Below are 26,508 nucleotides of genomic sequence, written 5' to 3'. Positions count from 1 at the left end.
AAACGAATCGACGTCAATGAGGTCTGCAGGATACTGAAAGAAGAGTGGTTCTGGAGAAATTCAGCTCCCCAAATCGTCATTACTGACAATGGTGCCAGTTTTACCTCGAAACATTTCAAGTCACTTTTAGATGACTTCCAAATCAAACATTTCCTAACTACTCGCCATCACAGTCAATCTAACCCGGTTGAAAGGGTCCACAGGACAATCAATGCGTGCATACGCACATATGTACGCGAGGACCAACGAGTTTGGGATTCGAGAGTGCCGGAAATCCAGTTTGTTTTAAATAACACTGTCCATTCGGGGACTGGATGTACCCCATTTTTTGTGTTACACGGACATGAAATAAACTTATCGGGAGAAGATTTCAAAAAAGAGCCGCAAGGAGCAGAGGAAAGCCTATCGAATTATGTCAAGAGGACGAAACATATTACAAAACAAACACTAGATTTTGTTTCGAAAAACCTTGAAAAGGCTTACTTGAAATCATCCCACAACTACAATCTTCGGGTTAGAAAATCCCCGGTAAATTTCCAAATCGGTCAGTTAGTTTTCCGTAAAAATTTCAAAGTTTCGAACGCAGGTGAACGATATAACGCCAAATATGGCCCTCTCTACGTTCCATGCAAAATCGTCGGGAAACGCGGAAACTCGTCTTACGAATTGGAGGATACGAAAGGGAAAAATATTGGTTGGTGGCCCGCGTGCCACATTAAACCGTAAAACGAGAGGCATTTCTAAGTTAAGGTCCACGGATTAATGAAATTATCTTTCTAACCAATTGTTCAACATCAGATCTGATCGTAGTCAATTCTCTCAACGTTTATATAATAAACATGGAATAGAAAATAAAAAATGGTCTCATTTCTAGAAATCCATCATGATGATTTCGGGGTAATTAGACAGACCATACAGAGTTCAATTCCGGCTAATCATTAATTTCGGGTGAAAATAATGAGTTAGGTGGTCTGGTATGAATGTATTTAATGGTGAGTGTGTGTGCGAGTGTGAAAATAGCCAAGGGCCCTGGCAAACGAGATGAATGAGTGTGAATTTTAAGTCATCGATGCATCAGTGAAAGTAGTTCATTCAGAATTTTTGGTTGAATTGGTTCGGACTTGTATTTAAATCCGTTGGACTGTCAAATTGAAGAGCTCTCTAGGACTGCAATGTGTTAACCCATTCGATTTGTAGTTGTAAATAATTCAATACCAGATTGTGACTAACCCCTACCAAACGCGTTAACCTCCTGAAAGGGAATTAACAAATTTGTAGGTATTTACTAATTATGAAATTCCTGAGATCGATTGGGATATTGTAATATGAACATGTTAGTAGTTAGATTAATCATTGATGTGGGTTAAGGTTAGGTAGAGGTGTATAAAATAACTTATAATCCAAAATATATGCAAATAATAAACAATAATATATCAATATGAATCTCAACAACAAAAATATTATACATACTCGAATGAATAAATAAATGTTACATGTAAATAAACGAAATCACTTCTAAGTAGAGTGATAGGATATTAGTATAAACAACCTTCTTCAGAAAAATTTGAGTAATCAAAGATTTGATTGCTCAAATTTTAATCGTAGTGGGGGGGAGTTGATACTGGTATCATATCACTGAATGGTCGCACGGTCCACTTTCAAGTGTTTGACGTGACCAAGGCACAGTGGACGGAAGCTGGACAAAACCTCAAAAATCGACTTCAATTTTTTATTTTTCTAATATTTTTCTTCCATTATAGATACTTTAACTAAGAAAAACACAAATTTTGAGGTCATTTGGTCAAAAATTGAGTCATGTAGACTTTTTCAAAGTTGAGGATTTGTGTGGTATTTTACTTGTGTTTATTGTCTTTATTTTATGAGCTTTCTTCATGAGCTCGTTGTAAAACTTAGGAAGATTTGGATAATGCGACAATATTATTGATGTTTTTGGGCATTAATAACCATTACATTTCAGGGTTTGTTTGGAATCCAATCACAAAATTACTATGGTTTTACAGCATGCAAAAATATAGACTTTTATGAAATATTGGAGAAAAACTTCGTATTAAAGAAATCCAGTACTTGTTTAGGAAACATCAGAAAACGACGCCGTATCCCGGGTCTGGCATGCAATTTTGTCTAGTTTTTGACTATCACTGTTTGCGTCACTGTCACTGTTTGCGCATTTTTGCGCTAAGCGCGAAAAAAAATATTGTTTCCCTATCGGGTCGCAATGGAGCCGCATGGTTGTGGAGGAAGTGATATTGTTCGAAGTGAATATTTTATCTTAACATTATTCAAATTGACTTCAGAATACTAAAAATTAAGTGTAATCCTCATTCTAGTAAGAGGCTTTGACCTGTCCCGGATTTAAGGGGGGGCAAAGGGGGCAACTGCCCCGGGCCCCCCGATGAAGGGAGCCCCCCAAGAATTCGAAATACAATTTATATTTTCCAACGAAACCATATAAAATTCACATGAATGGGCGTTCATGTTTTAAACAAAGCCCCTATAGCCACAGCTGTTAAGGTGTGGATATTCAGCATGACCATACTAAGGGTGATGCGTTTGATTCCCGGTCGTTCCAAGAACATTTCGTAAAGGAAAATCCTTGACTTCCAAGGAAAAGAGTGTCTTCATGTCTGCCACACGATATACACATACGAAATGGTCATTGACAAAGGAAACTCTTTGTTAATAACAGTTCCACAGTTACTGTGGAAGTGCTCATGCAACACTAAGGTAAGAAGCAGTGTCCCAGTGAGGACGTCACACTAAAAAAAGAACTTACAATTGGGTTCCTAAAGGTATCTAAACTATTTTTGGCCATTTACCTGGATTTTTTCTTAAGAATAATTCGAAATCAAAAGTTTCATAATTTTTGGTGCAGTATTTAAAAATACGCGATTTTCTCTAAAACCTTTGAAAGTTCTTATCGAGTGGAAACACTTTTCCGTGACTTCAAGTTGCTACAAAAAGTGTCTCTAAGCAGAGTGCAAGAAAGATTAAGCTTTTGAGTAATTGTACATCAATATAAATTTCAATAGTTTCATAAATTTATCTATTATTTCACAATGATTATACAACTATACATACGTCTGTTGATTATGATTATATTTTGAAAACAAATGCCTTATACTTATTTGCATCAGTTCGCTGCTATCATGAAAAAGAGAAGAGATGTTTGGGAGTTAAGGCTAGTTTTGAAAACCGAGTGTCCTGGAAACTGTAACTTTTCATATCTTTATGTTTGGTTTTACTGAAGATATTAAGATTTATTGCCACAGTTGCTCCCAAGAGACTAATCTTTGTATAATCTGAATCTTGAAATACTCGTCGATCTCGTGCAATCTCAAATAAAGTTGCTGCTTGATTTAGTAGATTTTTAACTGAACGCTAAGTTCTTAAATTTGTATAGGGTGCCTGTACCAGTTATCGCACTACCTAAGAAAAAATATTTCTACAAAAATAAGAAGAAGACCGACGAATGTAAACAATAAGTCAAATGATTGATTAGTTTTCATACTTTCCAGGAAAAATATAGAAACGGAGCCAAAACTACTTTTAGTATTTATTACGGCGTGTGCCAATGATAGGAACCCTGTACCAGTTATGGACACATTTGTTAATTTGGGTTCCACTTCGCACTATTTACATGCATTCCTTATGGGAGTTGCCATAACTGGTACACTATGGCGAAATAGGGTGCAAGGAGGCCGAAAAGTTAAGGAAAATGATTTATTTCTACCATAATTTGAGCAAATTGTGAAGTTTGAATGATTGCAATTATCTTTTGTGATCGTGATCTGTGGTTCACGATTTTTTTCTTGTTGATTTGTATCTTTAAAGGTTGAAAATCAACTATGGCGAAGGTACTATTGCCATAACTGGTGCACTGAGCCTAAATGTTTTCAATTCGGATGAAAGTTTAAAATATATGTACTATCTGAACAAGATGTCATTTACGCTAGCATTTTGACATTTGAGTCAAAAATCAAATTAAATGTTCAAATAATTTTCTATTTGTCGGAATTTTGGAGAAGTTCAAAAATCAGTAGCTTTCAATATTAGGCCTAAAATAATACATAAGATTAAGAAAAAAAACGTAATCGTATGGTTCATTTTTTCGAAATTTTGATTCTGGGGTCCCACTTTATAGGGTTTGCCCCGGACCCCCGAGGCCTAAATCCGGCACTGGCTTTGACTAAGTCACGTGGTCATAGGGGGAGGGGGGAGCGGAATGAATGGAGATGGGTGTAATGGCCGCAGCTGCATCATTTTTTTTTTATTTTTTGACAGAAAAACACAAGAAGGTAGATGCTCTAGTTAAAAAAATAACAGTGAGCTGGAGAGGAGGGTAGTAATGACTAAGGATGATTAGGCCTTAATTTATTTAGACACTATCTACATCCTGCATTGATTGTAAAAGATGATGTTGCTTCACCAAATACAACTAACTCTTTTAACCTCAAATAAATATAAAATAAAGACAAAAACAACCCCTTATACTTTTTTTCAAAAACTTGAGGTTTTATTTTATGTTATTCATGCGTTTTCGTAGAACATATTTCTATCATACAACATACAGAGTGATAAAGATTATGAACATATTTGCTGGAGCACTACTGTTCATCAACATGATTACCGATCTCTCATGGTCGTTTATCAATAATTCCCTGCAATATTGCGAATCGAGGTCTCCAGTTAGCCTAGTGGTTGAGACAATGGATCGCCAATCCGGAGACGGCGGGTTCGATTCCCGTTCCGGCTGGGAAAATTTTCTCGACTCCCTGGGCATAGTGTATTATTGTCCTTGCCTCACAATATACAAATTCATGCAATGGCAGGCAAAGAAAGCCCTTCAATCAATAACTGTGGAAGTGCTCAAAGAACACTAAGTTGAAGCGAGGCCGGCCAAGTCCCAGTGGGGACGTAGAGCCACAAAGAAGAAGAAGAATTGCGAATCGAATATGTATTGCCAATTCATTTCAGGGCTGTTTTGGTTGCTTCGACAAGTGATAACAGAGATAAATGCACATTGAGCATATATGAAGTCGTTGAAACGAGATTGATGAAAAGCAGTTCATATTTTACGCAGTTTACTACTACATGAGACTATCTGACCCCATTTTAAATCGTTAACTTACATCCGTGTACCCACCGTAAAACGTCAAGTGGTCTATGGACGGTCCCTAGACCACATCTTGTCAGCCAACATTGGTGTTTATCTGAATTGATCCATCGAAAGAAAACATAGGTAATCAATTTTTTCTAATGATTTATGTAGTTTAAACGATTTTGGGCCACCCTAACAACAACAAAAATATACAACTATAGCAAATATCAATACAAATACATGATTTAAGAAGCAACAATCTGAAAGGGTAATCAAAATCTACGTTCCGTGATAGCTTATTATCGATAACTTTTTACATGCTAGCCATAATCAGCAGATTTCAAAATTTTGAACCACCCTAATACAGAAAAATCAAAATATATGAAAAATTCCATACCAGAAATAGATTCAGGGCACTAAAATCATCATAACCTGTGAATTTTAGCCATTTCGGTTAACATTTGAGGTTTTGTCCGACCTTTGTATGGAGCCCCGCCACTGTGCAAGGGAACTAATACAGAGGATTGTGTACAGTAGAGTATTGGTTTAATACAACAAAACTAAAAAAACCGAAAAGAGGCAAAGACCCAATGCATTGCGGTAGAATGAGTGGTCCCCGAAAGGGTGACACACACTCACCCAGAGCCACGCTTGTGGTAGCAGCAAAAACCAATACTCCACTGCACACACTCCCTAGCTTAAGGTTCCCGAGCAGAGATCATCAGATGGAGAGGATCACAGAGAAAAGATATCTCTGGAGTCTGCACCAAACACGGCAGCCGAACCCAGACAGTCCCGTGTGTACTTTCAAGCGAGCAACACGTCCAATACTCGCGCGCCGGGAAATAGAATTCCAAAAAGAATATAAAACCCAGTGCTAAGAACAAGTGATTCCCTTCGACCGCGTGCTTAGTAGCAACCCCGTTGATAAGTACTATTCCCGCACAAAGACCGTCGTAAGACAGCCGGTTCGACCTGTAACCACCGGGAATCAGAAGTGTAGTCGGTAGCCAGGTGCCCAAGTAGACGGTCAGTGTGAAGGCCAAAAGTTTCGGGAACAATCGAGCGTTGTTCCTAAGTATCTCGGGGTGGGCCCGGCGGAACAACCGGCCATTGTAGGGGGTGATTACTGACGTAGTGCGGGGTTCCAAACTGTCTCGGGGTGGGCACGGCGGAACAGTGTACACGGGAGGATTATGACAACCTACACTGGTAGGCACGTGCAATGACCAATGGTGATATAACGCGAACCAATATCGCACTGTCTAATGTATGTTGGTGAACTGTGACGGTTTGCTGGACTGCCGCGAGTCCCCTCGCGGATTGCCGTACGGAGACCTTGACGAGTGTTTGGAAGAATGGGTTCGGTGCAGCGAGATCGAAGGTAGCGAGGCCTCGTAGTGAAACGCTCCAGTGACGCGGGTGGCCCCAATGGACAGCATGTGCACGAAGAATTACTTGATGTGAGGGGGGAAAAAGGGGGACGATAATAAAACGATAATTGCTTAAAAAGGTAATCGAACAGTTATCAGTCAGTTAGAGAAGGAAGGGCTTTATTTCAGGTACGACCCACAGCATAGGAAGAGCCGCCGGTGAGTACTAAATTATAATATCCTTTTAGAATTTCAAGGGCAACAGAATATCCGGTAACAGCGCCCTCTTAAACAGCTGATCGCATTCGGTATTTTACACCGGAATCTCAACTGTTGAGTGTTCGGTAACTGGTTTTTAACTGTAAAAAAATACCAAATTTCGGTAAAATCTTATGGTAAAACTCTAACGAAGTTCGGTAAAAGTTGCAAGCTTTCCGGTAAAACAAACTTAACGGTTGAGATTTCGGTAAAACATTACCGAAGTCGGTGATTTTTCTTAAGTGTAGAGGTAATCAATTTCGCTTAAATTTTAAACGTAGCTTCTGGGATTCCAAAACAACTGATTTAGGAGGTAAAAGTTGGCATGTTTAGAATTCTATGTTTTTATATAAGTGTAGGCCATCCTACTACTAGATTTGAGACGAAAACATATTGAGATTTTGTAATAATTGGTAAAATATATCGATTTTTTTCATGGAAATTTCAAATTACCGTGTAATTTTTACAAAAATAATTTTACTGTGATAAAAAAAAATCATACTCATAGTTCGAATCATCAAATAAAATTGTTATCAAAAGTCCAATCATGCTCTAATAAAATAAGCATGATTCCACGAAAAAACAAAAGATGTAGATCCTCTACATCTGAAAATTTCTACAAGTTCTATTTCAGTATTACTTTCATACTATCGTTACATATTCGTACAAACTTTTTTATTCATGAATGGTGAGAGTGTATGGGTTCGCTCCGTCAGTCCAGAATGTTTTTGTAAGGAAAAAATTGACCGTCTCTTAGTTTGCAAACATTGGAAATGTTAAAAGTTCGTTATTGGAAATGATCGTTTTAGGTAAAGAATGATCGTGTTTAAAGTCCGTATCTCAAGGCTAAGTGGTCCCGCAAGGGGCCTAAAGTATTAATTATATGGGGTTTAAAAAATATCTCGCGTTCAGTATCATACAGGCGTATCTACAATGATCGATTTCTCTTCATCGATTTTCTCTTCGGATTATTCCGGGAAATACGATCAATATTTGAATGATCTCTCGGGGTGTTTCGGTAAATGATGTCTAGGACTATCTTCTAAAACAACAAAAACAACCGGAAATGATTTTTCCGGCCAAGTTATCAACCAAACAGCAAATCGATGAAGAGAAATCGATCATTGTAGATACGCCCGTATGACACTAAGCGCGAGATATGATATTTTTCGTCGAAAAAATGCGCTTTTCTTTTCGTTATTGAGCAAAATAGAGAAGGCTATCTTCAGGATTTCAAAAAATTATCATTAATGCTGATATTTCGGTAGTGTTTTGTCAATAACTCATTTTTAGCTAAAACACATTTCCCAATAACAAACATTTAACGTACGTCCTAATCCATAAATCACATTGCATTTATTCTCCTGCAAAAGAAATTCCTGAAGGAATCTCGGGAGGAGTCCTAGTGTAGTCAATGTAGGAATCCCGGGATAAAATACCTGGAGGAATCCCGGAAAAAATCTCGGGAGAAATCCCTGAAGAAATCTCGTAAAGAATTCTCAAAGGTATCCCAGAAGGAATCTAGGGAGGAATCTCTGAAGGAATCAATGAAGGAACCCCGGGAAGAATACCCAACGGGATTCTAGAAGAATTCTGGAAGGAATCCTTAAAAGAATGCAGAAGAAATTCAATCTGTTACGAACGCGAAGCGTGAAGTACAATTCGGAACTAATTCCTTTCCAACCATTTCCTCCTACACCTAACCAAGCGAGTCGCATCATAAAACCCCAATCAAATTCGACAATCATGTATGAAATAGGGGCCCACGATTATAAACGTAGAGCAGAGTGACAATGCTTATCAGCATAACGAAGCAAAAGCTATGCAGCTATGTGGGACTCTACTTTGATCATGGATACCATACCAGTAGCTTAGTACATAGATAGATAGCAATCTAAATGTAATTTGAATCCATCATTGAATTTTATCTTGTAAATCAGATGGTCATCGGGATCGTGCAAAATATGAATGGTAGACGTAATTCCGTACAAACACAATCGAATCATGTAGCTAGAAATTGCTTACTGGAAAAACTTGTAATTAGAAGGCACGAAATACTGCTAATTAACATTTTGAGAGATGAAATTTGTTAAAACAATCGCGTTCTGGTGGGATTCGATCCCACGACTCCGTATTCGCTAGACCAGCGCTTTAACCAACTAAGCCACAGAACAAGTAATGATTATGCGGAATAGAAAGCCAAACTGACTCCGAAGCCACACTGTGAACACTCCTTTTTCACAAACCCATCTCTCTTTCGTTACAGGAGAAATCCCTGTACAATATTCAGAAAAAATTAATGCAAAAATCTCGGAAAGCGTGTCTAAAGGAAATCGCCGAAAGAATGAGGAAAGTTCCGGAAGAAATTCCTAAAGGAACCCCGAGAGACATCAATGAAAAATTCCTGGGTTGAATCCCGAGAGGAATCCTGCAAGATTCATCATCGCAATAGTTGTGGACAAGAGTGCGGCTGGATTTAGTAAATATTTGGTCTAGTTCCATCGCAAGAGGAACATCACACCAATCGTGCTGACACCAACAATTGGTGGCTCCAGAGAGGAGCTACTGCCACCAATAGAATCCTTGGAAGAATTCTTGACGAAAACCCAGGGGAAATTTATAAAGAAATCCCAAAGGAATTCCCGAAATCCAGAAGAAATCCCTGAATAAACCTTCGAAGGAACCCCTTAAGATAGCCAGCGCAAAACAAACGAAGAAATCTCGGGAGGTATCAATGGAGGAGTTCCTGAAGGAAGTCCGGGAGAAATCCATGAAGGAATCCAAGATAAATAAATGCAAGAGTCTTGGTGTTTAAAGGAAATCGCTGAAAGAATGGGGAACGTTCCGGAAGACATTCCTAAATGAATCCCGAGAGACATCAATGGAAAATTCCAGGGTTGAATCTCGGAAGGCATTCTGCAAGAATTCCTGAAATAATCTCGACAGGAATCCCTTCATAAATACCAGTAAGAACCCCTAAACAAGAAGAATTCCCTTAAAAGAATGCTTGAAGGGATTTCAGGAAGAATCCTGAGTGGAATACCGGGACAAATTTCAGGTGAAATCCTGAGATGAATCAGATTTTCGGGAGAAATTACAACATCAAACCTGGTGAAAATCCATGAGAAAATCCATGATGAATCATCGGGAGGAATTACTGAATCGTTTCATAGATTAAACCCTATGGTAGGTTTTGTTTGCAGACCAAAATATTTGTGTTCTTTTTTTTTTATCCATATCGTTTATTTCTAGGCTCACTCGCCGGTTTCAGCTTTGCAGAGCCAACATTCTTTATATTTATTTTGGATTATAAATAGTAAATGTTATTCCCTTTCGATTTTTATTTTTCGACAAAACATTCTTTGCGGTCGACGAAGTGCCGACTGATGCATTATCGTGGTCCGTGTTGTGGGACCCCTGTTCAGAACAGACTGTTTTGATTTCGTTCCCGTTTTGCAAGTCCTTTTGTTTGGTGGATCGCCGACGCTTCTTTGTCACAACATGAAAATCGGATGATGTGCTCGATCCATTCGACCCATTGTCTTCAACGTCGGTCCATTCTTCGTTGTTCTGTTGATTTTGGTCTTCAGCTGTAGGTTGCTTTGTGACGGGTGACGACTCCTCAATGTTGTTGATAGGAGGAAAATCAGTTAAGTTGAACAGCTCGCCGGATGGCTCAGTTGATTCGCGCTGGTTTGAAGCTCGAGTTGACGTACTGGAACCCGCACACTTTTCATTTGGGTGGGCCGGTTGACCGCATTGATGACATAATCTGGGCTGATTCAAATACGAAACCATTGTCCTTTCGTCATCGATGGTGATGAACGATGGGACGTCACGCAACAATCGCATCCTTAGCACTCGCACGCCGTTTGGAATACCGGAGAAATAATGCTTCCATGTATCATTCCGTATGGAAATCACCTCCCCATACTTCAGCATATGGTTGCTGATAATGGCATTATCCATTGACCGAGGGAGATCGTGTATTCGAACGGTCACGAAGTCACAATCCACATACACGGGGATGCGGAATTCTTTTCCCGCACAAAGCACTGTACGTTTACAATTGTTCTCCAATTGATAACGCGAGGCAATTTCGTAAGTTTTCATCTCGATCAGCACACAGTTGCGGTGGTGGTGCAACTGTATGCTTTCAACATCCGAGTACTTGAGGTGTATTTCATCCTCTAAAAAATTCTGCACTTTTCTCAAATCCGGGCGAACCGGTAGAACGCTGAAATCCACTACGATGGTGTTTTTTCTTGCACCACACATGATTGCCGATGTAAGCGAAGCGAGAGCACGTCCGACGTACGCGATGATTGGCTATAAACTGTATATTTGTGTTCTAAATTACACCAGAACCATCTATTGCAGTAATTTTTCACTTGAAATTTTTTTTTATGGCCTCCACTTTATCATCTTATGCAACATCTTATACAATTACTGGTTGTCTGGGGTGTGGTGTTCCTCTTGCGGTGGAACTAGACCACATACTTACTGATTGCAGCAGCCCTCTTGTCCACAGCTATCGCGATAATTAATCGACGATGATCAAGATGACGAAACCTACAGTCGCTTTGTGGTACCGTTGCGAAGGGATACGGTATTACATTCCGTGTGTGCCAACTAACATACTAGGCAGAACGCGTTACTTTCGAACACCACCGCTACCATTTACTCACTCAGGGTAGTAGGTTTGAGAAGGGGAATATTTAAACCGTCCAAATCGTGTGTGATAGCATATATGCCTTTCTAAACTCATGCCAACGTTCTCGCATTCGGAACCTTACCTTACCAGAGTGAGAAATGAATGCCTTCTCACTTGGATCTAAATCAAACTGGCTGATCGCACAACGAATGTAATTTTGACCGAACACTGGTCTATTATAGACTCATGCCAAAGTTCTTACATTCTCACAATAATATAAGCTTTGCAAGTGCTAGCTCAGGATCAAAGGAATTTGAGTAGTAAAATAATACTTTACCGAGAGGTATATAAAAAGTGTAGAGACCAAAAAAAAACTGACTATCGTCTTCAGGCTCGTTACCACTACACCACGTGCTTGTTCAGTGAGTAGGAGTCGTGAGTTCAAGTTTCATTAAGAGAACTTTTTCGCAAACTTTACTTCATTTTGTCCATTTCTTACTCACGCCAGTATTTGTAAAGTCTAATTCTTGGGTAAAACTTACACTCGGCTAGTTCAGCCAGGCTATAGATCGTCAGTCCGGAGACAGTGGGTTCGATTCCCGTTCCGGTCTTGAAAATTTTCTCGACTTCCTGGGCATAGTGTAAATATCATTGTAATTGCCTCACAATATACAAATTCATGCAATGGCAGGCAAAGGAAGCCCTTCAGTTATTGAAATGCTTAAAGAATACTAAGTTGAAGCGAGGCAGGCCAAGTCCAAAGTCCTTCAAATCTACAAGAATATCTTTATGTGTTTTCGTCATGAATAATAGCATAATTGCATAATCTGCTGGGATCCGTGAAGCTCTTGAAATCTCAAATGTCATTTAGAGACACTACAGGAGTATTCCAAGTCAGCCAAACTACATTGTAGTTCAGAACATCCGGTCTACACTCGTAACAACAGCCATATCTGTTATACTGAGTAACGTTGCATAATCAACCGCGATTATTGGAGTAAGCTGAAGTTACTTGTCTATTATAAACATTTGGGATATTCAGGGTCATCCAAACTATTCTATGATGAAGTTCTTCTAATCTACAAGCATAACTTTATGTATTTTCGCCGTAAATAATAACATTGTTTATTCTGCTGGGATCTGTGAAGCTCTTGGAATCCTTTGATATTTAATTCAAAATAGATTTCTATTTCTAAGTTGTCGAGTAGGAGCATAAAAAATTAGATTTTCTAGCATAACTGCGCCATCGACTTTCTGTGATATGACATCGTTGATAAAGACTATCATGGCATACTCTCTTCTTTTTTTTAAGACCAACTAAATTTATTAACAAACATCGCTATTCTTAATAGGGCAAAGGTATGTAGTATCGTCCAGCCAAGCTTACGAAGAGCCAAAAGCAAAAACTGTTTCTGAACAGACTCTATACGATTTACTTGCGTTTCATGATATGGAGCCCAAACAATACTACAATGTCTTGATTGTGTAAACCTTCGAAACATTCAGGATCGTCAAAACTGTTCTATAATAAAGTCTTTCAAATCTACAAGAACAACTTTGTGTTTTCGTCATAAATAATAGCATTGCATAATTTGCTGGGATTCGTGAAGCTCTTGAAATCTCAAATGTCATTGAGAGATACTACATGAATATCAGGCAAACTATCCAAGTATCACACTTGTTACAGAAGAGTCGCGTCACGGCAGCGCAGGTTTTTTGTTGCGCAGAAGTCACTGTGACTTACTTTTCACAAATAAATACTTACTTGCTAGGAGTAAGTCACAGTGACCTCTGCGCAACAAAAACCTGCGCCGCCGTAACTCTTCTGTGACAAATGTGTTACTTGGGTATCTTGGAGTTCAGAACTTCAGGTCTACACTCGTAATAGCAGCCATACCTGAGTGTGCCTGAGTAACCTTCCATAAGTAATCGCGGAATTTTAGCTCTTGACAGTACCAGTAGTTATTCGCACAAACTTTAACATTTCACATTCAACTGCAATCTGTAATTCCCCTGGCATTTCATTGGGTCATTCCAAGATAGTTGAGATATTACAGATTAATCACACTACTCCGGAGGTCATATTTTCAGGTCTTCACTTGTGGTTATATCTTTTGCCACTTCGTTAAGTAGTATTACATAATCCATTTTATTTACCAAAGTAGTTTGAGGATCAATAAGTGTTGTTATATATCTTTAAGATATTATAGGCCTTTCTTACTGTTATGGAGCTTGATAAAAACAACCACTGTAACATGAAGTGATTTTGTTTAATATAGTGACGTTACACAACCATATAGGATCCATTAACCTCTTTACTCTTAAGGGTCACATGATAGATTTGTGATTATTTAGGTCATCCAATCTTTCATGGACACACAACTTCATATCTAAACTTGCAATGCTACCTTGCTACACTGAATAATGATACATAATAAACCATACTTACATATATTTTTCAAAGAAACTCATTTTTAAGTCTGCATTCGTTGTAGTCATTATTTGTGCTATAAAAAGTTACGTTACCTAGTCTAACCCACTCAGATCCGTTAACTTAAGAATTCTGTTAAACTCAGAGCCATTTCAAAATTTCTTTGGGATATTTCAGGATTACTAAACTTCCCCCATTAGCTCCCAGCTATTACTATTAGGATTACTACAGTATCGGACAATAAAAATGCACCAAAGCCGTTTTCCAATACAAACTAGCCAACTTTAGATTGCCATATCTCAGTTGTTTTTCAACCGATTGTTTTTATTATTCTGTGACGAACTACAAAACATTTCAATTTTTAAAAACTATTGAAAAAGTTCGATGATAACTATTGATTCAAAAGTTACAGATAGGTTAAATTTTGACAATAAAAATGCACCAAGCCAAAAAATGTTATAGCAAAAAATGTTGAAGTCAAACCATGTTGGTCTCTTCAGCAAATTTAATCCTCATCACACAAGGAACATTTTTGCCGAAGATACTATAATGATATGATTTAACTATTTTTTACTATATTTTGTTTTGTCTTGGTGCATTTTTATTGTCAAAATTCTACCTATCTGTAACTTTGGTATCAATAGCAATACCCGAACTTTTTCAATAGTTTTTAAAAATTGAAATGTTTTGTAGTTCGTCACAGAATAATAAAAACAATCGGTTGAGAAACAACTGAGATATGGCAATCTAAAGTTGGCTAGTTTGTATGGGAAAACGGCTTTGGTGCATTTTTATTGTCCGATACTGTAAATTTCCCTCCCTCATCCAGCTAAGGTGAAGATATGACGAAGCCACATCTCGAGCACAAATCTGAAGGCAACGACACCGAGGATAAGGACTACAGCCATGAAACGAGTGTTGTGGTGAATAATTGTTGATTCGGTTTTATTATAATTGTAATCAACGCTAAATAAATGAAATAGATACAATCATAATGGTTGGTAATGTTGTGTAATTAAAAACAGCAAAAAAAAGATATTATTACGGCTGAACACTCCATGTAATATATTGCAGGGCAGTGTGTACGATTCCAAATATCGCGAAGTTATATCATAATCCAGGGGTTCTCAATCTTTTTCAGCTTGCGACCCACTTTGGATTTTTATAAAATTTGGCGACCCACCAACACGTATTTCCGTTAACTACTTTTTTTTTGCAAATTTGTACTGTCTTTTTAAGTCAACACATTTTATCACCTTCATAGGTTTTGATAAATTTACGTTACGTAGCACTCGAACAAATGAGTTTTTCTATTTTACAGTGCTCTTTTCATTGTTCTAGTAAGGCTAAGGTGCCCAAGTATGCAGCTTCAGTAAACTCTTAGTCAAAATAATTTGTGATGAGTTTCCATGTTTCTAATATATTTAGCCAGTCTGGCTCCATGCAACACTACATGATAGGTTTGAGATATTCTCTCACACATTCAAGAAATAAACAAAAAAACTGTACAAAGTCTTCAAAGATATAGCGGCAATTTTATGCTTCTGTGGCATTTTAAAATCTCCATAAAGTGTAAGATCGGATTGAGAGTGCTATCCTAGTAACAAACAAGTCTTACACAAGTTTATGAGACTCTTACATAAGGGGCCGTTCATAAACCACGTAGACTTTTTGGGGGGAGGGGGGGGGTTCTGGCCAAAGTCTACGCTCCATACAAATTTTCAAATTTTTGTATGGACAAAAGTCTACGAGGGGGGAGGGGGGACTGAGATGGCCAAATTTTGGTCTACGTGGTTTATGAACATTCCCTAACTAAATTTGGTCATATAGGAGTTACATAAACTCACGCACAACACATGTGTTACTTTGGTATAAATATTTACAGCAAATTGGTGAACATGGTATGGCAATTGGTGTGCAGTAGGACTCTCGACGGGTCGGACCTCGGCCGACCGAATACGGTAAGGGTGACCGTAGCACGTAGCACCTTACAAATGTCAATTTCTTCGCATACTTTGCCCTATAAATTGAGGTATGGCTCAAAATTGTGACGTGCTGGAGCAAATCTGAGCCCGGATTCGGATTCAGCGGCCAAAAATCTGTCAGAGGCACATAAGTTTGCTCTTGGGACAGACCAAAAGTTAATTTTTGTTACGCTGTGTTATCTATGAATTTGAGCAAACATTCATTCAGGGATTTCTTTTAGTTCGTTCAAGAGACGAACCAGCCAAGAGCTGAAAGTCTCTATAATAAATTTTGATTTATTGTCCTATTCGGTTCTTTTTCTTGACCTAGGATATTTCGACTGATCTGATGCTGTCGTTTGAACTTTTAGAAGACTTACTGGTCATCATATAATACTAATCGTACCTTTGTATAATGAAAAAAGTTACTGTTACATCCGTAGAATTTAGAATCTAAACTTATGAACAGTTTGGATGAACTAGGATATCCCGACTGACCTGATACTGTCGTTTGAACTTTCAAAAGACTTACTGGACAAGATAGCATACACATTGTAGCATTGTGTAATGAAAAAACTAGGGGTGGGTAATGTCTGAGACATAACCGCAATGTTGACGTAGGACAAAGGCTGGAATGAGGTTCCGACTTTTATATATTAAAATGGGCCCTTTAATTCGAAGTTTTAAATCAGCTGATTTTTCGCCGATTTTTGTTGTCCGACCTTCTTAAATAAATGCATAACGGATTTATCACATAAAAGGCCTACACAATGTATGCTAGCAAAATTCAAATCGGCGGAGTGATGTGTTGATTAAAGTTGTTACCTATGTGATCCATTTCACTGAACGCATTCATAAGATGTTAATTAGTTAAACCTTCCGTAACTCGCGCGGTTGGCCATCACTTGAGGGTTGAGTATTATTTTATTTTGAAGATAAATGTTCAACCGTTGTTTGAAAGAATTTTCGTCGAAAGGAAAGAATGATTATAATATTGAAAAGCGTAAAGCCATAGCTTCCCAAACATCATATTGCGATCGCAACAATCATTAAAATAACTAAAATTGCCGCTATGAAACGAACAGATGGAGCCACCGTAGCCATGTGTATTTGACACAACTCAATTGCTGTTAACGAAATTTTAGATAATATTGATTGCAGTTTCATGAAATATTCTAGATTCAACAATACGTTGTATAGTTACGCGAACAACAATTAGAGGCTGGCTATACTGTTGCTAAGTTTTCAGTCTGTCGCTTTTAATTATCCGATTCATAACTCTGGAGGAATAATTTTCACTGGTCCTGAAAAGGACCTTTTAAATAACAGGAGATTTCGGCAAGACAATTGAAAATTATCCGCACTGAATGCTGGAAGCCATCGAAAACTGCCATCGCTTATTGCCGTGGATGAGATTCCTGGTTCTATCAGCTAAATAGCCGAGAGTCATCGCAGGATTGGTGCGCAGCTGCGGAGGTGACATCCATTCCCTTTGACTGATTCAACGAAAATGACGGAAGAAAACAGAGGTCACTTCTTTTATTCCCCTTGATTAGTAGATTAGGCTCCTCCCATTTGGCTGGCTTTCCAGTTTATTTCGTTTGCATGATCCGCCCCGAATGCTCCAGACGCATCAAGCAACTAACCAACCGAGAAATGAGCAAATTTTCATTGAACGGATTGGATAATTTCGATTCACCACCAGCGGGTAACCAAACGATCAACTTTTAAGCGCAAACCGACATTCGGTTCTTCAGATTTGTGCTCTAGAAAATTCTAGGTGTGGCTTCGTCATATATTCACCTTCGAACATTTTCGAAAAATGTTTAAACTTAATTTTAATTAAACAATGTTTCACGCAAAATAGTTCGGATAGAATAATGCGTTGTTAAATTCCGGGTGGAACCATTAGGCCATTAGTGACCGGCTTCATCATTATTGCTGGGCCACCAAGTATTCAATCTTTCACTTCTCAGTTGCACCACACTTTTCTCGTTCGATGGAATAAAATTAGCTGATTCACAAACTCTTAAGGAATAATTAACGGTGGTCCTGAACAAGACCGTTTGATTAATTGACGATTTTAGGAACGAAATGGCATGAATTCACCGTCACGCAATGCGTGTTGGTTTTCTCCGTGCTGAATGATAAACGCCACCGAAAACTGGACCGCCGTGGATTACAATAATGACCAGTTTCACTATTGCTGGCAACGATGCTCTGTCTTTTCCTTTTTGGTTGCACTACATCTCGATCGATGTTGGAAATTATCCAATTAACTCTTGAGGAATCATTTTCGATGGTCCTGAAAAGGACCGGTTTGAATAATGGACGATTTTGATGCATACACCATGCCATGCAATGCGTGTTGGTTTTCGCTGCGGAGTGCGGAGAATGCTGGACGCCGTCGAAAATTGGCCCACCGCCGCTGCCATGGATGCGATTCCAAGTGCTATCATCAGCACGATAGCCGAGAGTAGTCGCTGGGTTGTTGTGCTGCTGCCTTGCTGGAGATGACATCCTACCTCCTTGGCCGATCCAACGTAAATGAAGACAGAAAACAGAGGACACAGCTTTTATACCCCTAGATTAGCATATGAAGCTCCTCCCATTCGGCTGGCTTTTCAGTTAATTTCGTTTGCATGACCCGCCCCTCATGCTCCAGACGCATCAAACGATTAATCAACCGAGAAATGAGAAAATTTCCATTGAACGGATAATGTAACCAAAATATTAGATGATTTAGATCATTTTAATTTGGAAAATGTTAGAATTGAAACATTTTTCACGCAAAATGGCCCGGATATGATAATGCGTTGCCAAAGTCCGGGTGGAACAATTAGACGTCATAATTGTTGCTGGCTGAGTCACCAAGAATTCAAAATCATTCACTTTTCGGTTGTACTACATTTTTCCCGTTCGTTGGAATGGAATTATCCGATTCACAGCTCTTGAAAAATCATTTTCGATGGTCCTTAAAAGGACCGTTTGGATAATGAATAATTTTAGGAAGAAAATTAAATGAATTCACTATGCCACTATGCGTGTTTGTTTTCTCCGCACTAAATGCTGAACGCCACCGAAAACTGGCCCGCCGCTTGCTGCCGTGCATGCGATTAATGACCGGCTTTGCTTTTGCCGAGAAACGCCGCTCTGTCCTTGCTTTGCACTAGGTTCACCTTTCTCGATCGAGGGTGGAAATTCATCCAATTAACTCTTGAGAAATCTTTTTCGATGGTCCTGAAAAGAACCGTTTGAATAATGGACGATTTTGATGAATTTACAATGCCACGCAATTCGTGTTGGTTTTCTCCGCGCTCAACGCTAGACGCCATCGAAAACTGGCCCGCCGCTTGCTGCCGTGAATGAGATTCCCGGTGCTATCAGTACGATAGCCGAGTGTCGTCGCTGAGTCGATGTGCCGCTGCCCAGCTCGAGGTGTCACCTCGACGGTGGTCGAAATGGAACTGACGAACAGCTCTCGCATGATCGCATTCCTTCCTGCATCGTAGGTAGTTGCCCCCACGATGCGCACCAATCAGAGAGCGTTGGTATACTGAACGAGAACATTTGTCCGCTACCCATATTTATAGATTTCAGCGATTTCAATGTCTAACTTTAAAACAACTTTTCAACTATTTATCAATGATTTTTAGGTTCACCGAATATTACAAATTGAACGCGGGAGTTTCATCTCTCGGATAACGGGATTTGTTTATCATTTCGTTCAGGGGGAAAGGTACTGTAAGCGTTTAAAATCTTTCACTCAAACGTAACGCTCTTGGTTTCATAAATTTTGAAATGACACCGGGTATAGAAAACAGAGACGTAGTCCTACGTCAAAAGTTAATGTTACTTATGTAAGCTTTAGGGTCTAAACTCAAGAACAATTTGGATGACCTAGGGTATCCCGGCTGATCTGATACTGTCTATTGAACTTTTACAGGACTTACCGGACATGATAGAATACAAATTGTAGCTTTGTATAATGAAAGAAGTTACTGTTACATCCGTAGACTTTAGGATCTAAACTCAAAAACAGTTTGGATGACCTAGGACATCCAGAAAAAAATGTTTTGCAATATGAATCCTGCCCTTTTTATTTAGCACCAAAACCACAGAAAAATTCCGGCTTCTTAACCTAACCAAATGCATTAAAAAGTAAGGAATTGAGGAAACAAGGTGTAAATAATGAGGTGGTATTAGCGAGAGTTACTCATTGTAAACATGCGGAATAAACTACGATTTAAACTAATAAACTACGATAGGGTTTGATTAAAGCGTTAAAACAAATCGCTCAGCAAGTGCTATTTAGGACTACTTACTTACTTCCAGTCCCAGAACACCCATGGTGGTGCAGAGGGCCGAATTGAAAGATTTTCATCGCCTTAACCTGTGGATAGGTAAAATTTCTGCCGGCTCCCTTTATTTCTTTGTTGAGGTCTTTGTAGGGGTCGATAGGGCAGGACGGGGCAAGATGGCCACCCGGGGCAAGATGAGCACCCATCTGTTTTACTACTTTTATGATGAATTTTGTCCAAACAACTTCATAATCCGTTAGAATAAAGTTCATCCTGTTTGTAAACCTGATAAAAGGTATCTCATAATGAACGAATTGAAAAATGTCATCAAATCATCTGAGTGTGACCGTGTTTGAGCTTGTACGCCTCTTCTATTGCTGCCGAAAACTTATCCGATTTTAAGAAGAAATAGTTCGAAAATATTGTATCACGAAGATTATTCTGTTTTCACTCGTCATAAATCAAACATTGCTGTAGTAAGTCATACAACATCAGTTCCTGAACCGTAGATTTTCTTCATTTCTCGCCGTTGGATAAACAATTAATCACCCGATGTATTGTGTCGTCGCTTGTGTGTACTGACCGCAATCATCAAAGCAGAATCGATTGTTTTGCCGTGGCTACTATCGCCATCTACTCCTCAGTTCGTGCAGTTGCTGCGGAAAGCAAGGGTTCCCTAAACCGGTACAAACATGCCTACCGTTTGTGATGAATGCAGTAATCCAATTGCTCTCAACGTTTTAACCATTCAGTGTCAAGGATTTTGTGATGATGAGAAATGCTTTCACGCTGGATGTGTTGGCCTTTCATACGATAAAGCTGACGCATGCCTTGACGATAGTATTTTGTGGATGTGCGTTAATTGTCGTCAATTAATACAGAATGTCAGATTTCGTAAGGTTGTAAAGCATATGGAACCAATTCAAAACCAACGGGATGAAATTGATCAGCTGAAACAAGAAATATCTAAAATCAACGATACTCTAGCTAAATTAGATACGCTACAAAATGATATTTCCCGCAGTGTTAACGACGTTGTGAGTGCTGAATCTGGAATCCGTGATGTAAAAGAGATTATATCATCTACGTTGATATCGCGTAACTCTTTTGATGAATCGCCTTGTGGTTGCAAAGAATTTAGTTTGTTTGTTTCGAATATTGCGTCTGACGTCAAAGACGATGAAATTGAAAAATTGGTTTGTAAAAGACTGAATATATCGAAGAAAGTGACGATCAAACGACTTGTTCCTCCATGGAAAGACCCTGCAACAATGCAGTATATTTCCTTCAAAGTGGATTTGGATAGGAAATACAGTGATATCGCGTTAAAATCGACAACTTGGCCGCCTGGAATACGATGCAGGGAATTTAGAAACCATTTAAACTATGTTTGGAGACCGGCATGTAGTGTTGATCAAACGGATCTTGAATAGGTGTAAAGTTTGTAAAGTAAATTTGTAATTTGAAAGGTTAATATGTAAATATTGTTGGAAGTCATTTAACTTGCCATTGTCTCTTGCAAAAAGTAATGTAATGTGTCGCGCTTGTCTTTATATTGGTTGTCTATTAGTTGTTAAAATGTATTTTTGTTAATAACTGTAGTAATTAAGATAGATTTAAACATCATTGGGGCACCTATCAGCCTGTTGATGCTAGAACCAATAAAGAATAAAGAATTAGTCAATAGCATAGATTTTTAGCATTTTCTTATAAGAAATCATCAGAATAAAATAAGGTTTTTTTGTTAGAATCAAATTTTTACCATAATTTTGATTATCAGCGAACATTACTAGCTTGCTGCAAAGCATTTTAACTTGCATTAGGAAATATTTTCTTGAAGCAAACGTTAAAACTTATTCAATTTAATGATGATTAACCTGGGCTTGTTAGGGGAATATCTGGTCGGGGTTCTGCTAAACCGAACCAAAGACCATTTTTTGAAAAATTGAGTTTTCTTTACCATTGGATGAAGAAATTGATGATCCTCCTTCCATGTAAAAATGCAGTAATTCTGACAGCTCTTCGTGGAGTAAATTCAAAATTTCTGTTTGGCAGAACACAAAAAAAAAAATTGCATCCAGCCAGGATGAACTGTAAACCATTCCATAAAATCAGGGAAATGTTTTAGTGTTGGTCCAGATGAAGAACATTTCAAGTTATGCTCATCGCCGTCAAATTTCTAACTTCCAACCGACTCATAGTAACAATCTGTGGGAGAATTGATACAGTTATGTTTCGATGGTGCTGATCGCCATTTTTCCAAATCACATTCAGCCAGACCGAACCAAATCTACTGCATTTTAGAATCTATTTATTCTCAACAATACCAAAATAAACTGGTTTTAAATACCTGCGTTATGTCGACACACCTCATACTGATAATTTAACACAGAAGCCGTCATTGAACAACAAGGCTAATAAGAATTGTAAAGCTTGAAAAAAATCAAACACTTGGTTCGCTTTGGCTGATCGAAAAATGGCGTTTTCACGAAAACCATGTTAGAGAAGAATGTTTAGAACTTGATTCAGACTTAACGACTGACCTTCAGCTAAGTAAAATGGCCTAGAGGTAACGTGCTTGGTTATCACTTAAAGGACCCAAGTTCGAATCTCTTTAATATTTTCGAAATTTTTTTGTCTTAGTTCACTTTGGCAGATCATTTTCATGGTTTTCTTCGACCAGTATAAATTTGAAGTACACAAATTGCTCCATTTTCACATCTCAGGACCTCAGGACAAGCAAGGACATCATTATACATAATCACTTTTGCTCTGTGCCTGCACATGCACCGCCTATAAAAAAACATAGGTGGGAAGGGCTGAGCTGGGAGGGCTTCCGCCGTTCATATTTCAAACTATTTCGAAACCTCCATGTTACTTACCATAATATACGCGTCCTCTCTGATCCATGTAAAGAATTGTGAGTGATATCGATTTCAACTTAATAGACGATGAAAAATTGAGTTTTTTTTCACAACCCGAATGGTTTTCTATGGAACAAAGAAACACAGTCAGCCACACTGAACTATAAACCATATTCCAATGTTTTTGTTCAGCCAGAGTGAACTGAGTGCGAAGTACTGAAAAATTAAATGTAATTATATCATTGATTTCAAATAATTTACATGTATTCTTCGTTTCTGATGATTAATAAAGGCTTGTAAGTTACATGTGTGTGGAAAAGTTTTAAATAATCTTAGCTGTTGTTTATTTGTGAGTGGTTGAACTTTAAGCTTAATTATCTCGGAATAAAGTTTTTGGCGCTTAGTTCGGTTTTGCAGAACCCCGGCCATCTGTAAATAAAAAGAAAGTACTGTTCCTTTTAATTCCACTAAGAATTTGCATCCTTTGACAGATACGTATTTCGACCTCAACTGTAAGGTCGTCTTCAGTGTCTTGTACTTGACTCGACTCAAGTACAAGACACTGAAGACGACCTTACAGTTGAGGTCGAAATACGTATCTGTCAAAGGATGCAAATTCTTAGTGGAATTAAAAGGAACAGTACTTAACGCGATTTTCTTTTTATTTATTCAATTTAGTTATTTCCCTATAGTGGGGCAAGATGAGCATCCCTGATGGGAATATAGAAAATATTTTGAAATTATTGTAATCCACTCAATAGTGCCGAACATAGGTTTCCGTATTCTCTGCAACTATTTGGTTGCGTTAATTTCTAAGTATAAGCCACTTAATAATCGTTCATTGCTTTTCGGGTCATTTTGTATAAAGTATTATAAAACCGCCATTTTTTTAATAATCTAAAAAAAACTGATCATTTCAGAACGTGATACTATAGCAATAAACAAGATTTACTATTTCAATCACTGTATGGTCAATTTATAGTTAAAATATTTTGATTTTAATGAAGTGCTCTTCTTGCCCCGTAGGGGTGCTCGTCTTGCCCCGCAGCATGTTTGAAATGACCATAAAATATCTTTTTTGTTTAGTCAAATAAATCATCCTTATTGTGAATTTTGAACCCTGCCATGTTTATGGGTGGTAGAAAACATGATTAACAAAAGAACTACTGAGAGGTACTTTGAAAAAATGTGTTAACTTTCAATAAACTCAACGTGATCCTTAGGGTGCTCATCTTGCCCCGCCCTACCCTAAACCTCCACTTTCGCTCTTGAATTTCTGTCGCTGTCGGTTTTTGATGACATCGACGATTCATTCAAGTACATCACCTTGCTTAAATCCATAGAAAGCCACACTCTGGATTTTAATTCATCTAGCATTGCACGTATCAACCTAATTAGTTTCGACGGAAAACCATGTTCTGACATTATCTGCCAAAATAAAATTTTACTGAATCATACCCTGCGCTTTTTAATCAAATTTTCCGTTTTTTTTCAATTTTTAGCATATTTATACGACACTTTTTTTTTTGCTAATTAGGATTAAATTAGCAAGCGTTTGCACATCCACTATACGTTGTTTAATTTTCCATTATTATTGAGAATAACCGCCTAATGTGGCTATGTACACCAACACTAAAAATCCCTTTTCATTCTTAATCCCACAACCGCAGGGTGAGCGGCGATTTGCTCCTGGTTAGCTCACGTACCGTGGTCGTTTCGGATCGGCACCGCATGTACAACAAAACCATTTACGGTTTGATCGACAAACATCTGCTCATATCGCCCACCTCGATAGGGTGCGTTCTAACGGTTTCCGGATCCAGCTATGTGCGAAAGCGCGAAACAATCTATTACGGTAAGCTTATGCGCATCATGCGGATGGGTGCTTTGTAGCCTATGTTGTTTGTGTTGATTCCTTGCCAAACAGTCTAACGCTGTTCTCAAATTTTCGTGGCATAATCAACATATTGCCCGCGGGATCAGTACTCATTAGCGTTGCACACTGTCATGTTTTACATTTTTTTCATCGACTTTCTGGCAACTAATTTCAATAGTTTATTTTAGATGTTTTGTTCGCTCAAGTTTTTTTTACAGCACTTCTTTTAACATAAACAAATACTTAGTTGGAAATAATTATTATTTTAAATTCTAACTTTGATCATTATAATAATAATATATAATGATTATAAAAACCCTTATTCTAATACCCTGAACCACCATGCAGCAACGCACAGCAGCCGCGGTCGGCCAGATCAATAATTGATGGAGCTTTTCTTTCGTATTTTCATGCATCCACGTGGTCGACTCGGCAGATACTACTCAGCTGACGAGATGGAGCCGGCTGCGAATGGACGAGCAAGGACGATTCGAGATTAGCGATTGCTCCGGTATGTACCTAATAGTGAATAGCAGTTTCCGAATAGGCATCCAAATGTCGTGGGTACACGCTTGGTGGTGGTCTTCGGTGTTGTATAACACAATGTATACGTACGTATACGATACAAGGGTGCTTGAATTATTTGATTGAGCGATTTTAATGTGATTGATGCCGAGCATCGATGAGTTTCGATCCGTTTCAATCGAATAACGGGCAAACAAAGTTTGTGTTGCTGTATGTACGTTCATATAACACGTTTATGGTGAAAGTCGAGCTTTTCAAGTTCTGTTCACAGAGCAATCGTCATCCCTGTTCTGTTTTCATTTATAAATTCCCTTTGTACTTGTAGGTCGTTCGAGCGTGTCCTTTTTGATGACAACGATAGTGTTATTTTCGATCTATCGACGATATTTTAGAGTACGCATTCACATTTAGAATTAAATTTTCTTACGAATAGAAAATGAAGAACCGTGTATGTGAGTTACTTATCCGATAGCCATTAATGAGTTAGTATGTAGCCTTTGAACGACATTGGTACGGTAATGGTAGGGTATCACGTAATACAAGCTGTGCAGTCATGAGCCCAGTCCCAAAGCCGTATTTATCTGGGAAATTGGTTTACGCCTTTACTACCCGAGTAGGTGAGAAAATCTAACGAATAACACATTCAGTTATTAATAATTGAATTGCTGAAAAGCAAAAACTAAAATTGGTTTGATTGAGATAAGAGGTAAACAGCAGAAATAATATCAAAATCTAGTGTGGAGAAGTGCTCAATAATAGTTTGTTAAGATATTACAAGATCAAAACAATAGCAGACAAGATTTGTCGACCATTTTCTTGGAAAAAAAAAATTGCCAATATCCAGCATCGAACCTACGACCTTAGGATTCACAGGCGGCGATGCTACTTACCACTCAACTATGACTTACTGTTGTGAATATCATGGCAACAAGAGCATGAGGTTTCCCCAGCTCATAAAGGGGCACATGGCATTTCACTAACATTGACCCATATCTATGGGTGATGTATTCCATTTCGTAAAGAAGAGCTTAATTTGTTCTTATGTAGAATATTTAAAAAAATAAGCAAACAATTTTCGATTAGAGATTTGATTTAGATATTCTCGTCTGCCCGGGATATTACTTTATAGGGTATCGCGCCACT

At 38.3% G+C, this 26,508-nt stretch overlaps 1 protein-coding gene across 1 annotated transcript in view; it reads left to right on the top strand.

Moving 5' to 3' along the window:
- The window catches only part of LOC109412924 (uncharacterized), an 80,489-nt gene extending 54,227 nt beyond the window's left edge, over window positions 1-26,262 (top strand). The window contains exons 5-7 of the mRNA XM_029857130.2: window positions 24,635-24,819; window positions 25,277-25,351; window positions 25,691-26,262. Coding sequence (XP_029712990.1) covers window positions 24,635-24,819; window positions 25,277-25,351; window positions 25,691-25,776 — 346 coding nt within the window. The 3' untranslated portion in view covers window positions 25,777-26,262. The remainder of the gene's footprint in view (window positions 1-24,634; window positions 24,820-25,276; window positions 25,352-25,690) is intronic.
- Window positions 26,263-26,508: the final 246 nt, after the last annotated feature.

Source organism: Aedes albopictus, chromosome 3 (assembly GCF_035046485.1).
Source record: "Aedes albopictus strain Foshan chromosome 3, AalbF5, whole genome shotgun sequence".
Taxonomy (NCBI): domain Eukaryota; kingdom Metazoa; phylum Arthropoda; class Insecta; order Diptera; family Culicidae; genus Aedes; species Aedes albopictus.
The sequence above is the reverse complement of the archived record's forward strand: the minus strand, read 5'-3'. Positions and strand labels throughout refer to the sequence as shown.